The sequence below is a fragment of the Scaptodrosophila lebanonensis genome, unplaced genomic scaffold, assembly GCF_003285725.1.
Source record: "Scaptodrosophila lebanonensis strain 11010-0011.00,11010-0021.00 unplaced genomic scaffold, SlebRS2 tig00001415-arrow-pilon, whole genome shotgun sequence".
Lineage (NCBI taxonomy): Eukaryota > Metazoa > Arthropoda > Insecta > Diptera > Drosophilidae > Scaptodrosophila > Scaptodrosophila lebanonensis.
The window spans coordinates 2153997-2169366 of NW_022060742.1; the positions used below are offsets into that span (position 1 = coordinate 2153997).

General features: G+C 38.2%; 3 protein-coding genes across 3 annotated transcripts; 2 read left to right on the forward strand and 1 right to left on the reverse strand.

The window, feature by feature from the left end:
• Positions 1–1461: 1461 nt before the first annotated feature.
• Positions 1462–2861, forward strand: LOC115632363 (uracil phosphoribosyltransferase homolog). Its single transcript, XM_030529481.1, has 3 exons — positions 1462–1799; positions 1858–2390; positions 2665–2861. The coding sequence occupies exons 1-3, from the start codon at positions 1558–1560 to the stop codon at positions 2673–2675; spliced, it is 786 nt and encodes a 261-aa protein (XP_030385341.1). The 5' UTR covers positions 1462–1557; the 3' UTR covers positions 2676–2861.
• On the reverse strand, positions 2751–3691 carry LOC115632364 (mitotic spindle assembly checkpoint protein MAD2A). Its single transcript, XM_030529482.1, has 3 exons — positions 3540–3691; positions 3328–3474; positions 2751–3261 (listed from the first exon to the last, which is right to left on the reverse strand). The coding sequence occupies exons 1-3, from the start codon at positions 3610–3612 to the stop codon at positions 2858–2860; spliced, it is 624 nt and encodes a 207-aa protein (XP_030385342.1). The 5' UTR covers positions 3613–3691; the 3' UTR covers positions 2751–2857.
• Positions 3692–7726: 4035 nt separating this feature from the next.
• LOC115632216 (sodium-coupled monocarboxylate transporter 1) lies at positions 7727–15206 on the forward strand. Its single transcript, XM_030529274.1, has 7 exons — positions 7727–8041; positions 12188–13020; positions 13085–13246; positions 13306–13421; positions 13494–13853; positions 13916–14383; positions 14455–15206. Exons 2-7 carry the CDS (start codon positions 12349–12351, stop codon positions 14756–14758), a joined length of 2082 nt encoding a protein of 693 aa, XP_030385134.1. The 5' UTR covers positions 7727–8041; positions 12188–12348; the 3' UTR covers positions 14759–15206.
• The last annotated feature ends 164 nt before the right edge of the window (positions 15207–15370 follow it).

Sequence of the window (15370 nt, forward strand, 5' to 3'; positions counted from 1 at the left end):
CACAAGCAAACACTTTGTGTGTGCTGTGCTGCCTTTTGCTAATTTGTATTTGTTGCTGTTTCTTCTTCCGACTGCTGCTGGCCAACACCAACACACATACACATACGCGGACTCACACACGCACACAACACGGAAACACAGCCCGCAATGCTCCGAATTTATTTTAGTTTTTGCTTTTGTGGAACAGGTGAGGCGCGGGCAGCTTTCTAGGCCCGAAGGTTATTTGTTTATTAGTTAATAGCAATGAATGGAAAACGGAGGCGCAGCAGCAGCACCAGAGCGACGGGCTGCCTGTCTCAATGCCAATACAGAACAACTACATACAACAACGCGGCGACGACAACGACGACGCTGCATTGGCCCACGCGCACTGGTTTATAATTTGTTTAATGCAAGTTTCTCAACACCTTGCGCTCGGAATTGCTTTATAATCACTATTTAAAATGCACTTTTTCTTTGTTTGCGCTTGACGAACCAACGACACGAGGTAAATTGGTGTATGCACCCAGCAGTGTTACAGTGCTTAAAAAAATACCAAAATCGCGACTCGTTCAGTGTTTACACATCCACGTCGCGCACATATTTGTCAGTTAACACTAAAATGCATATGGCAATTTACTGCGTATTGTGTGAGCATTGGATTTATTTTGGCGCCACAGCATTTTTCTGACCGTGCAGCTTAAGCTTTTACTTTAGTCAATAAAACATAACTTAGCAGATAAATGATTGTGTATGAATTGGTTACAATCAGTTTATCTTCCATTTAAAATAAAAATAATAATAGTATAATTATTTTCTAAACAAATTTTTGGAATTATAAACCTTAGAGGAAATAAAAATTAATCTTCACTTCCAATTGAAATTGAAGACTTACAAATTAATGAATTATTTGTATTTACTTCGAACTTTTATTTTTATGTTATCGATTTTACTTGCAGCCCATCGATTTTGAAACATTGTTTAAAATACGAGTGTTTATTACTACAAGTATCTATTTACGTAATTATGTACACAAATCATTGTTAATTGGGGATACAATGCTATAACAACGCGAGGGACTCAAGCTAATAGTCACTTCATTATTTAATCTAATTAGAATTTTTATAGATCAAGGAGTTAAAGCAAGGTACGAAGTTTTTTTTGTTCTCAGTTTATAATTAGATCCGAATTAGACATAAGCTGATTTTTCAAAAACTGGTTAAGGATGTTTAAGTTTAGATTAAATTATAATTAGGTCATTAAGACCGTCGACATATGTACATATCTATTTAAAATGCTTGCAAATGACTTTGCAAGAATGATAAAAATATACAAAATACATAAGTTGGATAATGCTTTTATTTGGGTCACTGCTTACACATATGTATGTATGCACTTTGGTAGGCGTAATTGCCTAAAAAAGGCCAAAAAACGTGACTCAGAGTGTGTACACCCTGTTCTTTGTTACTGCGCTTATTTTCGTCGAACACGCAGCGACGACAACGACATAGTAGTCTTCGATTCGAGAGTGCATTGTTAATTAGTTTATTAATTTGTAATTAAGTGCGAGCTCGTAGAATGCGTACCGAGACATCCAGTAACAATTCGCTACACTCTTCTGACGAGAATAGTGCGGCCGATAGTCATGTGGATCAGTCAGAGCCAGAGGACTTGCCCCTGGAGCCGTTAAGAACTCCCCCGCATTTGGTGACTTTGGCAGCGTCCAAGCCCGAGGAGATTCTTGCCGAGTATGGCAAAAACTTAAAGCTTCTCGAATGCAATCCTCAGGTCTCCGAGCTCTTAACTATTATTAGGGACAAGTAGGGGGTGTGTAAATGAGTCTTGCCACGTACTAACAGTTTTTTAATTTGATTGCAGAAACACCACCCGCAGTGATTTTAAGTTCTATGCGGACAGACTGATACGGTTGGTCATAGAGGAGTCACTTAACCAGCTGCCCTACACGCCCTGCAGCGTCGAAACGCCCACCGGCGCAACTTACGAGGGTCTAAAGTATCGATCCGGAAACTGTGGCGTCTCTATTATTCGGTCCGGCGAGGCGATGGAGCAGGGCCTGCGGGATTGCTGTCGCTCTATACGTATTGGCAAGATTCTTGTGGAGTCTGATGTAAACACGCATGAGGCGCGTGTGGTGTATGCCCGATTTCCTGACGACATTTCACGTCGCCAAGTCCTGCTTATGTACCCCATCATGTCAACTGGGAATACAGTTTTGCAGGCCGTAAACGTATTGCGTGAACATGGCGTCGCGGAAAGCTGCATTATCCTATCGAATCTGTTTTGCACGCCGGCGGCCGCACGCACCGTGGTCAATGCATTTCCCAAAATGAAGATCCTCACATCAGAGCTCCATCCTGTGGCGCCCAATCATTTCGGACAGAAATACTTTGGTACTGACTAGACTCACATACCCACACACACACATAAACCCGAACAAATACAATGAAATAAGAGTCTTGTAGTTGTAGTGGTAGTAAGCAGATGCTGTTTTACGACTAAGAATAGGTAGTGTGAGTTAGATTGATGCAACTCAGCTCACCCGCTCCTATGTACTTAAAATTTAGACTAACATACTCTTATGCCTCGCATTGGCTTTAGCTTTTTGTTGTTTAAAGTTTCGCACTTCGTTCTTACTAACATTTGGTTCTCTCTCTCGTGTTTTAGATGGCATTTGAATTGGAGGCGCCAGCGCGTCACAAACACGCACCCAAATTATTTACACAATTTTTACCCAACTATTTTTACACATGTTAGGTTTTTATAAAATTGGCTTTTTACTGAAGCTCAAATTAATTTTTGTTAAATCTATTGTAAATACGAATATATAAATATTAAAAAAGAGAAATCCCGAAGACCATTAAGAGCTCATTTTATAGTTGACCACCGTATCTAACTTATGCAAACCAGTTGAAAAGGAGCGCAGCTGAACAGCCTGGGCGTTTGGTATAAAAACGGCACCAGTTTCGTTCCACTCTGTGGGTATTTCGGTAGACTGCAGGGTGTGTATCATCACATCGAAGGTACAGATACAATCTAGCAATGGCAAGTAGCTGACTGTAGCTGAAATTTGTCGCATTACATCGCGTATTTCATTCTGTATGCGCGTGAGGTCCTTGGAAGAGGTCAGCTTGGTGGGGTCGTTTGTTTCGCCGTCGCCCATCTCCGCCTGCATTTTAAAGTCCCAGCATTCAAGCACTTCTTTGGTATGCGCATTGGTTATGACGCACGAAATTTTGTTGATCATATTTTTGGCTAGCCATTCTAGAAACAATATAAAGATCCACTCAACAGGTTATAATCAACTAAAACCGCTGCTTAAATAAATACCTTCTGTTTGTTTCAAAACGTTTTGCAAGAACTCCTTGATTTTCGGGTCCTTCGACATTAGAATTGTTAGACCGTATTGCTGTGTGTTGTCAAAGTTCTCCGCGGGATAAATGCCGCGTTGGAACAGTATCGAGTTTATTCCATAGTCTGCAAACAAAGGCGCCAAACGCCATCTTAAAAAGTGCCGTTCTTAATTTCTTTGTGTCACTTACTTAAATACTCGACGATAATTTGCGCTGAACCCTTTAGAGTAATACAGTTTTTGGTTGCTTGGGCAGTCGACATTTTATTGTTCAACTGTTGACAAAAAAATCGAAATAATTCAACTTGCGCTAATGTTTTAAAGCAGACGCCTTGGCATGTGATGGAAGTTCTGTCTCTTCTAAATTATCGCTTCAAGCAATCGATTATCGAATAAGTGCAAGAGTGTTGCCACAAAGTTAAATTATAGTTTGCGGTTTGTCGCTCAAATTATGAATGGAGCACCAATAAGGGTTACAATAAATTATTGACAATATCATTCTATTTTTTCTATTCAAAAAAGGAATTAATGGGCCTTTTTTTTAAATATATATTAAAGCTTCAATTTTATGATTTGTAGTAAAGAATACCTTTACTATCGGTATTTCCGATTAAAAAGCTTAGGTGTTTGTTTTTTTTACAGATGTCAAATGAATTGCAATTTATAGACAAATGAAAACAAATTTGAAAATATTTAACTACATTTTTATTACCTGATGACTTAACATAAGTGTTAGAGATATTTATCTAGTACTCAGAGCAGTTGGCAGTCAATATGCATAGGCACTTAATTAATGCTATATTTAACGGAGCGGCATTCTTCATGCCAATTTAACGCCCACTTTCATTAATCGTTGAGGTAATTGTCAATTATAAGTATCGCTTTCTTTTCCAAAACAAAACGTTGAACGTATTTGGCTTGTATAATGCAGAAAAATAGAGCAACGCAAAAATGGACGAATTCAAAAGTTATTATCGGCAAAGTCGAATTTATAGACCCTCCATTGTTTTTGAAAGAATTTATATATAGTATATTTTCTCCTTTTTAAAATATTTTTAGTTTTTGTTATTGTTAAGCTGACATATGTAATCTCTTCGAGACTTCACGACCAGTTTGTGACGTAGGAGTGTAATAACTTTTTTGTTGCTTTAGGCCTAAATCGCAGCGTCGCATTTATGGAACTGCTTTAAACTGCTTTTGGTTGGTTTTAAAACTGAGTGGCTGGTTGCACCTCAATTGACTTTAGACCATTACTTCGCGTCTTTGTAATTAATGCAATACATTTTAGATATTTACTTGATTTGCATTGCAATTTGTTTTCATAAATAGTACAGCTATGCATTTTTGTTTTGTGCTTTTACACAATGCACGTGGAAGAATAAAAATGGAATAATAATTACACAATAGTTATTACAACTATCCTCTGAGATTTTCTTTCCTCCATCTAAAGACCTTAACTGTTGTATAACACTTGGTATAAATCAGCTACTTTGCTGAAAAAGATTAATGTTTACTAAGTTCGGAATCTAAGTTCGAAAGCGATTGAAATAAGACTTTTATTTCTCAAAAGTTTTAAATTTGCAAGAAGTTTTGACAATCCTAGAACCGTTTGGATTATATTATATTCCTGTCATTGAAATGATTGGTGCAACCAAGCTTATTTTAGTTGGAAGGCTGTAGCGGAGAAAATGGTAGGTGCAGGGTATTCAAGAGGCGGGCTGGCACGTCTTCATCATTCTACTGGTTTTGATTCCGAGGCTAAGTAAATTTTTTAATAAGTAGAATAAGTGAGAAAAATTTTAATTTTTCTTAAACCTTCAGCAGGATTTACGAAAATAATTTAAAAAAAAACGTAACGTGATTCAATCTAATGGGTTTTGATTCAAGACAGAGGATATACATACAGGGTGCGCCACCTTTTATGTCGGTATGTAAACATTGAATATCTTTGAAAATAAACAACCGATTTTCAAGTATGAGATATTTTTATTTAATTTGGTTCTGTACAATTTCTTGAACTGAGGTTTTCAACACTGGTCTACTCAAGTCAATCGGTTCACTAATGACAAAGTTATAAGTAAATATAAGTATATATATTTAAACAATTTTTGTTTGCTATGCTAATGCTTAAATAATACAAAATTGTATACTTTTTGATTAACGCTACAAGTTATTTTTGTGTATAAATAACGGTTTGATTTTAACTCAACAACCATTTTTTAAGATTATAAAGTGTTGCAAAAGCTTCCCCTTATCACATTGCCAGTAAAATTCACGCATTTCTTATCTAAAAATCTGCTGCTAGACTTTTATTACGCATACGCCCCGTGCACGTGTATCGGTGGAGACCGCTTGGCTGAGACATTTCATCTTAAACTTAAATATGAATTTATTGTCATCGACCATTTGTGTAAGAAGGCAGCAAAAAACATTTGAGCTGTCCGCTGCCGTTGACAAATGCTCCCAATTCAAAAAGAAAATATATTTCTAATACATTTTAATTAAACACTCATCACATTTTTGCAGAGCCACAACAATGAACTGTAAACAAATAATTTTCTATTAGCTGGGAGGGACTTGCGTGAAAGTCGTGCCCGATCAAAATCATACCAGATCGAACCCGATATCGTTATCCAAGTAAATTTATAAGCCTGTGCGCCTAAACATTCCGTAACAACGAAAGCTCCCCGACAATGACAATTGAAGCGGCGAAAAAAAGATAAAAATCGTAAACAGGGAAAATTAATTGACGCAATTTTTTGTCTCGTCGAGTCAGTTCGTTCGGTTACTTAAAGTTTTAACAAAGGGAACGAGCAACGAAACAAGAAAATAAAATAAATAAACACGCAAACCATAACTTTGCTTATTTTGTTGCCAAACAATTAAAATATTGTTTACAACGCATTTTATTTAATGTGCACACAAAACACTCAATATTGGCGAAATTCGCAAATAGTTTCATGCACAAATGCGTGTTTGTTTCAGGTTCTATACATGTTTGTGTGTGTGGCTTTAATTAGGCCGTTGTGTGTTCAATCGATGCCTTTGGCCTGGCTCGAAGAAGTTGTCTCCGGTATTATCTACAAGTCCCTTCATAACTCATGAGCCTTGATTGCCTTATAAATCATTGCACGCGCTGCAGGGGCATGCAGTCTAGGCTAGTGACGAAATCTCAATTCTCAAAGTCTTTTGCAATATATGTGGGTCTGAATTAATATGAAAATAGAGCTTATTTCTTGTAGCCTGATAAGTTTTAAGAAGATGCCCAATTTGTGTTACTAAAATTTTTTGAAAATGCTGCATAGTTTGTTTTACCAATGTCTTGAGACAATTCTATAACTACATCCTTTTAATCAAATCAGTTTATGTGTTTGTTTTCAAATTCCAATTTACTTACAATATTTCATCTAAAGGGAATTACATGACGTCTCAACTAATTGTTTGTTTATACTATACTCGCGTGTGTTTTAAAATTCAAATATCGTTAAACATACTTGTATTTAGGCTGCACGTGGGAAACATTATGCTAACTAGCCGCTAAAATTTCCATAAAATATTCCATGCCGGACAGACTTGAGACAGACGTAGAGTCAACTAATTAGCAACTGAACATTGCAATTAATTTTCTCTTTTAACTCAGTTAGGTACTTTTTTGGGTTAAAATGCAAGGCAAATCTAATTGAAATCTCTGTCTAACTAAATACATGAATCAAATTTTTTTTCCTTATTGAATATTTTTCTGACAAACCAGTATCTTAAATAATGCCCAAGACCCACGAAAGTTAGTCGCAGTGGTTTAAAAAATCAGAGAAACCAGTATTATAAAAAGTTAAGCACCAATTTAATTCAAATTAATACAGAAATTTGCGTAAATAATGAAGCAGACGCGAAAATGAATAAAAATCGTGTTATCTTATAAAGAGCGATAATTTTTGGTGCTTTTTTTTTTTTTGAAACCATGACGATCTGCTAGTATTTTGGCAACAATTTGCAAAAACGTCAACAAACACATTTGTTTATTTGCTGCTGACGTCTGGGACTCTAGATCTAGACCTTGTAAGCCACAGATCTCGTTTGTCAGTTTCTCTCTCTCGTTCGATCGCATATCCGGCGTGCAAGTCGACGTCCACGTCGACGCCGACGTCGCTGTCAAAGCTAAGACCGCGCTCTTTTTAGACGTGTTGCGTCTCTTTGGACGGCGAAGAAACCGCAACTCGTAGTCGGTATGGTCCAGCGCTCCGATTTTGCTGCTGCCGCTGATCGAGCGCTGTAAACGCGGCTATATAAAAGCGTCGAGCCCCAGCTTGCAAAAGTCATTCATTCGAAAACTGTCAACACGCTCGAACCGCTGGAAAGTGCTCAATAAAATCAAATCAAATACTTAACAAGCAGAAATACTTGCAATAAATAAAATAAACAAAAATTAAAGAAAAAATCAAGGACCAAGACAATATAAAATAGCATTAATACAAATGCTAATTGGTGTCCTTCGCAGTGAAGTGAAAGTTTTGTTTTGTTCTTAATTTGAAAACACGTTAATGAAATACAGAACTAATCGGGGCACAATCCTGCAAATACAATTTCGAACATTTTTGCGCACATCTTGTATGAAATTCAACGAAAATTAAAACAAGACGACACCGGAAACGAATAGTTTTCTAAAAGCGAAGCAATTGAAAATATTTTTTTGAGGTAAGCTGAAATACAAACAATTAAATAAACAATTAAATAACATTTGAGCTTCCCTTTATAATAAACAAATTATCTCTAAAATGAAAAATTGCGGGAAAGTGTTTCGTTCTATATTTAGATATTTTGTTAGACTTCCTGTTCCATTGTTCAACTTTATTTATTATAAAATGATAATCATGTTTATGCGTTTTCTCATTCAGAATCGGAGCACATAGTTTGTAATAAATAATTGTTACTAATATCTTTGCTTCCATCGCTTATTACAATGCATTACAAACTCGAAAAACTGTAAACAAATTTAATTAGTTTATTGCCTTTAAAAATAATATGACAAAAATTAGCTAAATTAGCGCATAAATCGTACCGTTTTCTGAGACTCAGGCTCTAATTACTAGGTATTAATTGCTTATAAAAAATCACGAAGCTAGAATTCTTATTCGTTTCTTAGGAAATTAGCGGCCATTCTAATGAGAAAAATACCCAACAGTTCTGGAGACTAGTAGCTCTAAAAGGCTTTGATTGCGCCCCTAATGAGGAATTAAAGGAATATAGAATTAATGAACAATTTTGACAGAAACAGATCTTAGACACAGCATCACAAAAATAATTGATATACACACAAGTATATCCATATTCTTTTATTAATCATGCTCTAGTTAGAGAGAGTTCAGAAAAGAAACAAGTATAGGGAGAATCGAAAGGTTTAAAGAAACAGTTGAAGAAGAATGGTAACAGATCATATTTTGAAGCAGCATCACGAGAAGAATTCATACAAAATAATCATTGTCTACTGTCTTATTTAGTTAAAGATGAAAGCTTGCTGAAAAGAAGTACACAAATTTTTTCGCATCCATACATAAATAAAACAAAGTCTGACTCATTTGTTTTTTTCTTTTGGAAAGGTTCCACTTCTAATCACACTTAAATACCTATTCCTTTTTATTGTTTTCGTTCATTATCAACATTCTATTTTCCAGCTTTCGTATTTTAATATACTTGTACGTATAATAATAATAATAATACTGACTGCCTGAAAATTGTACTTGTGCTCGTGAAAAAAATTGACACTTTTTAAGCTAAGATTCATCATCCCTATTAATATTTATATTTTATAAATTTTATATGGAAAATTAATTTCTTGCTTTAAGTTAAACCATGGATACTCTGGTTTTATATTAATTCTTTAATTAACAACGAAGTCTATTAAATCCAATAGTAACACCGTCTTTCGAGCTCACGACCCAATTCAGTAGCTTGGCAGTGCTTTTAAAATACAAATACGAATACTCTATGCTAACCAAGGCTATTACGTATTACCTGGATAGAGTTAATCAGACAGTTGATAATACAAACGTGAACTGTAATTAGTTTTCTAGAAATAAAAGTTATGTACTGAGAAACAAGAGCACATGTGTGGGCTTTTGAACTAAATAAGTTTATAGGAAAAAGTTAACAGTTGCAGCGACTGATTGAAAATAAAAACTAGCACAACGTTAAAATTGGACATGTTCGACTTTTGTATACCCTAAGCGCGCCCATTTCGCAATCATTCCCATGAGAGCTGTATAATTCAGTTAAACAATTCTACTCTACTCTTCTAAAAAAACTCATCGAAGATATATTTGTTTGAGGCATGTTAATAAAGCGATTTTTGCACTGAACACTCCTATGTCAGCTATGTATGTATGTATGGTCCGAAATAAGCTTGTTTTACACATGAATAGGACAAGTCTGCATAGCAAGTTTGGTGTTCCTTTATCATTCAAAAGTTCTGGATGTTCATACAGACAAACAAACGGGCGAAGGTGTTACTAGCGATTCATCCCGTATATTAAATACATTGAGACTTTTTCGTAAACTAAGCATTTAGTATAGTATAGTACCTTTCACTACTTGTAGGTAGTATAGGGTATTTACAAATTTGTTGAGTTAGGTTGTTGATTTATAAATATTTTGGCAGCTGCCCAGCTGTAATTGTTTCAACGGAGAACGAGTGAGAACGAGTAATTTTGTGAAGTGATGTAAAGCCCAGGCATATAATACATACTATAGTAGTAGTATGTGAATGATCGATGTATGCCATAATTTAAATGGGGAAGCGTCGATGCTTGGGTAAGCCCTACAATGTCTGCAACAATGTCTGTAATAAATTCTGAAGCAATAAAGCGCAAAGAAACTAAACTCAATATGACAGTTTGGCTGCTTTGTTTTTGCTTTTATTAATAATAATTAATAATAACAATAATAAAAGTCACAAGAGGCGAAACGATAAAGAAGGAAAAACGCGCACATCAATTGGCGAGCTCGCAAAGATGTCCAAACACTGTAAAGTGATAGGATGAGGTGGTGGATGAGGGAAGTGGCGGGGGTCTACAATCACAGTTACAAGCGAGACTGCGGCAGAGCCCAGCAATTAAGTGGAAGGCGCGTGCCTCACACAGAGAGACACCCATAAATGGGGGCCTCTCTCTTTGGCTTATCAGCCAATTTGTAGTCAGTCAGTCAGGCTAGCCGGCTGGCTGGCCTTAAGCCGTAAGCCGTAAGGGCAACCTTTGGCCATGCTTGGCTGGCTCTCTTCGCTCTTGACCAGCTCTTGTACAGCTCTTAGCTCTTGGCCAAGTTGTAATTCCCTTCTCTCGCTTTCTCAACCAAACCGGCGCAATCCGGTACGAATCGCCAATGTCTGACATAAACCAGTTAAATTCGCTTAAATCTGAATTAGGCGAGTCGCCCACAGTGCTCTGTGTGTGTATGTGTGAGCGTCCCAGGAGCTGCTGCTCTTGCTCTTCGACTGATAGTTTCAGAATCGCCGTTCTCGTCATGGTTGCACTTTGAATGTTCATTAACTGTCGGAGACCTGGAATGTCTCTATGATGCACCACTGCCCCAATGTCTAAAGTTTCTTCACCCTGGGTATAGTTAATATATTTGAATGGGTGGCTATCGATATGCGAGATCTGTGCATAACTGCTGGGTCGTTTAAACGATTCGATGTCATCAATTTTCTGTATTCTATTGTGTGTTGGATTCCATTTGAAAGCGATTGGAAAATTTCCAAAAAGTATCCGATAGCTTTCAAATACAAATAAAATAAAGATGTTATAGATGATGTAACTAATTGATAACAAATAAATATTTTCCGAATCTGTTAAACAATTTGTCAGAAACGTTTCTCTAAATATGATACAAATTTAGACTTTTTCAAATAAATAAATAAATAAATAAATATCGGTAAAATACATTAGCGTTTGCTCTAGAATTTTATAGCTTTACATTTGAGATATATTTTTATATTCGTAGATAAATTTAAAAAAAAAAAGATTATATTGCATTACAACTTTTTTTATTTTAGTCATCGATACTAGAAATATACCTCGCGTCTGAAAAAAGAAATACTCGCAAATTAAATAAAATAGATTTATTGGTTCTTTATTGATATTATAATCTATCGGAACTAAATTTGCGTTAAATAAAAAAATTGTGAAATCATTTCGAACATTCTTTACTTATCGCTCATTACTGAAAGAAAAATGATGTGTCTAAAAGTAAGAAAAACCTAGATATTTAATAATAATCTTTAATGAATCTAAAAGTAAAAACAGAGAATGTGAAAGTCAAAGTCAAAGTTTTCAGAAAAGAAAGAAAGAAAGTTATGAAAAGTTTCTTCAAGAAAGTACTCTTCAGAATGTGACTCAGGAACAGTCGTTTGTCATTGATCTTCAGAAGATGCCCGAAGTACATATGTTGCGGAGCAGGCAGAGAGCTTACCCTGACATTGGACGACTACATGAATCTGCCACATTGATGAATAAACATCCAGAAGCAAGAAGAAAATAATAATATTAATAAAACGATAAACAATTAAATTACACTTAAATGGAATTGTTTGTTTAAGGAAATAATACATTTGTACTTGAACCGCGGCGTCGTCAACTGGCCATTGCCGTTAAACGAACAGATACAGCTCCCATTTTAATTGATTAATGACACCAAACATACTTGTATAGACGGACTATATACACGTATAAGACGTTTGGGTGTGCACGCCTTTGTAATTTCACTTCATTGCCGCCTCGGCTCATTTCGCCAAATCAACTGCAACCTTGATCTTACAATTGTATTTACTCTCTACCGATCCAATTGCAGGTTCCACAACCGTTGTGAGATGTAAATTAAAGGCCGTCCGCAAATACTCTCTACTACACACACACACACACACACACAACTAAAGCCAACTTAGGACATTCCTACCTACTACAACTTGACTACCAGAGAAATAGTTGGGCCGTGTATTAAGAGCTCTCAACATGTTCGCTACAGAGGCTACCATTTTGAAATTGCTGACCCTTTGCGCTTTGGCGCATTCTATAAACGCTCATGCTCTGAGCTCCCAAGGACCCGTCTCTGTGCCCATTTCGCCGGAGCAGAAGTATCTTGTTGTTCGTGGCGAGTCCGGCTCGCCCGCATCTGATGCCTCCGAGGAGCATTTGGTGTTCAACAATGCGGCGACAATGCTACTGCAATCGTTCAAGGCTCAGCAGAAGGCTGCCGCAGATGGGCTGGAGGAGTGCAGCGAGCCCAAGCACAAGGCTACGTTCTCCGGGTTCGATTATGTCATCCTGCTCTCCATGCTGGCCATTTCCTTGGGCATTGGCATTTTCTATGGCTTCTTCCAGAAGGGTGGCAGCTCCTCGAATGAGTTTCTACTCGGCTCCGAGATGAGCATCTTTCCGGTTACTCTGAGTCTAACCACCAGCTTCATCACGGCTATTGAGCTGCTCGGCAACCCCTCTGAAATGTACTTCCAGGGTACACAGTTCGTGCTCATTGTCCTCCCGATGATAATGGTCATACCGGTGGCTGTCAAGATTTTCTATCCCATCTACTTCAAAATGGAACTGACCAGCTGTTATGAGTACCTCGGCATTCGTTTCGGCAAGGAGATTCGCATACTTGGCGCTGTGCTTTACGTAATACAGGTAGGTTTGTGGTTGGTTCAATGATATTTTCGGATCTCTACTAAGTTCTGCCCTTCGATTTCAGATGTGCTTTTATACCGCTGTCGCCGTGTTGGCGCCCGCCATTGCTCTGTCTAAGGCTACTGGATTGGACACCAAAATTGCCGTCATCCTGATTTATGTCGTATGTGTCTTCTACTCCTCACAGGGTGGCATGAAGGCTGTGGTCATTGCCGACTCGTTCCAGGTGAGGCTTAGCCCGATAATTCAATAGACAGGAGGGTATAATTTTAGACTATCTTCTAGGCTGCTGTCCTGGCGGTGTCGTTGGTCCTGATTGTGGGCTTGGGTACCTACTATAGTGGAACTCCTGTACAGATCTTTACAGCAGCTGCCGAGCACGACCGTTTGGAGTTTTTCAAGTAGGTTGCGGCTTCATTAACGACTGATCGGATTTTTAACAAGTTCTTTTTCTTCATACTTGTAACTAACAGCTTTGATGCCAACCCCACCACACGTCACACCGTCTGGTCTGTGGTCATTGGCGGCTTCTTCTACTGGACATCGCTCTTCTGCACCAATCAGGCGTCCGTGCAGAAATGCATGTCCCTGAAATCGCTGAGATTGGCCAAGATAGCCTTGGGGTTCGCCATCCTGGGCCTCATTGCTGTGTTTCTGCTCAACTTCTACACCGGCCTCATGGTCTTCACAAACTATGCAGGCTGCGATCCTTTGACTGTGGGTCGCATTACCGCCTCGGATCAGCTGTTGCCCTTCTATGTAATCAGCACCTACGAACATATTTCTACTGTGGCGGGCATTTTTGTAGCTGGAATCTTTGCCGCCAGCTTGGGGTGAGTTTTGCGGGAATGTTGAGAGGTTTCATAAATTCTATAGCTGGCTTATGGCCTTACAGGACCGTTGCCTCTGCCCTGAATTCGCTGTCGGCCGTCACTTGCGAGGATCTGCTGGTCAATGGCATGAACATCAAAATATCTCCCGAAAAGGGTGCGACCTATGCCAAGTGGATGTCCCTAGGCTTTGGCATTGCCTCCTTCGGTTTGGTGTTCATCGTGGAGCATCTGGGTGGCGTCCTTCAAGCCACACTCACACTGAATGGCCTGATTGGAGGCGTCACTTTGGGTCTCTTTGTGTTGGGCATTGCCTGCAAGCAGGCCAATACCAAAGGTGCCTTCTATGGCGGCTTGCTCTCGCTGGCTCTCGTCATCTTTGTGGGCGTGGTGGCGCAGATCAGCAGCGTGGAGGAGCCTGCCTTGCCACTGTCCATCGGGGAGTGTAATTGCCGTGTGAATGTGACGGGTCTGATTGAGAATCTGCTTACGGAAAAAATGTCCCCCCTGCCGGCGAAGGAGAGTGGCTTCACGTAAGTAATCTTTAGCTTTATAGATCTCTTATGCTTGATTTTCATTTAACTTTTGCTTTCTCTTTCGACAGTTCCTGGCCCATTTTCCACTTGAGCTATATGTGGTACAGCATGATTGGCTGCCTGCTTACAGTCTTCCTGGGCTGGCTCATTTCCCTGATCATCGATGCCATTCAACGCCGCAATGTGCTCAAGATCACGGGCAAGGGCATTGATAACTTGGCCGTATCGCCGGATGTTTTTAAGAGCGAGTCCCCGGTATTGTCAACACCAGCGCAGCCTGTAACGCTGGCTCATCAGAGCGAACCGGTTGAGAATTCCAGCACTGAGGCCAAGGGACATTTGAATCTTGCCATACGTATCGATGATGAGTAGGCGCATATACTCGTACTTGTATAATGTCCTCACCAATTTTTAACCTCTATGTACAAAGATCTAAGTAGTTTGTAGGCCAAAACAAAAAACAAAACAAACAAAAAACAAACGACAAGATGCGAATCTAACTGTCTAGTTTAATCGAAAGAGTGATAATTCTATATATGTATATATGTGTATGTATATAGTTCGTAAGCCAAAGTCGGGCCAACCTGAGTGTTTGGCACTCGCTGACAGTATTTCTTAAAAGCGTTTGTAATAATTTTTATTACTATCTACTCGTATAAGCAATCAATGTTGGTTGAAATTTCCACAAATGTTGACGAATTTATGTTAGTCTTAGGTTCCTGCAGCACATTACCAGCAAGTGTGTGACGAAAACATTTATAAATACTATTTAATGAAACCTTAATAAATTTTACCAAATGAAAAAATTGTGAACCTTAAATTATTAAGATGACTTCATACTGAGAGACTTACTCTAAAAAAGTATGATTTTTTCATACTATCAAAACCTCGATAATCTCTTCAATTGAGCTGAATTCTTTTTCCGCCATGTTTTTATATTAGGGAACAGAAAATAAGGCGCAGTGTGCTAGGTCAGGCGAGTGA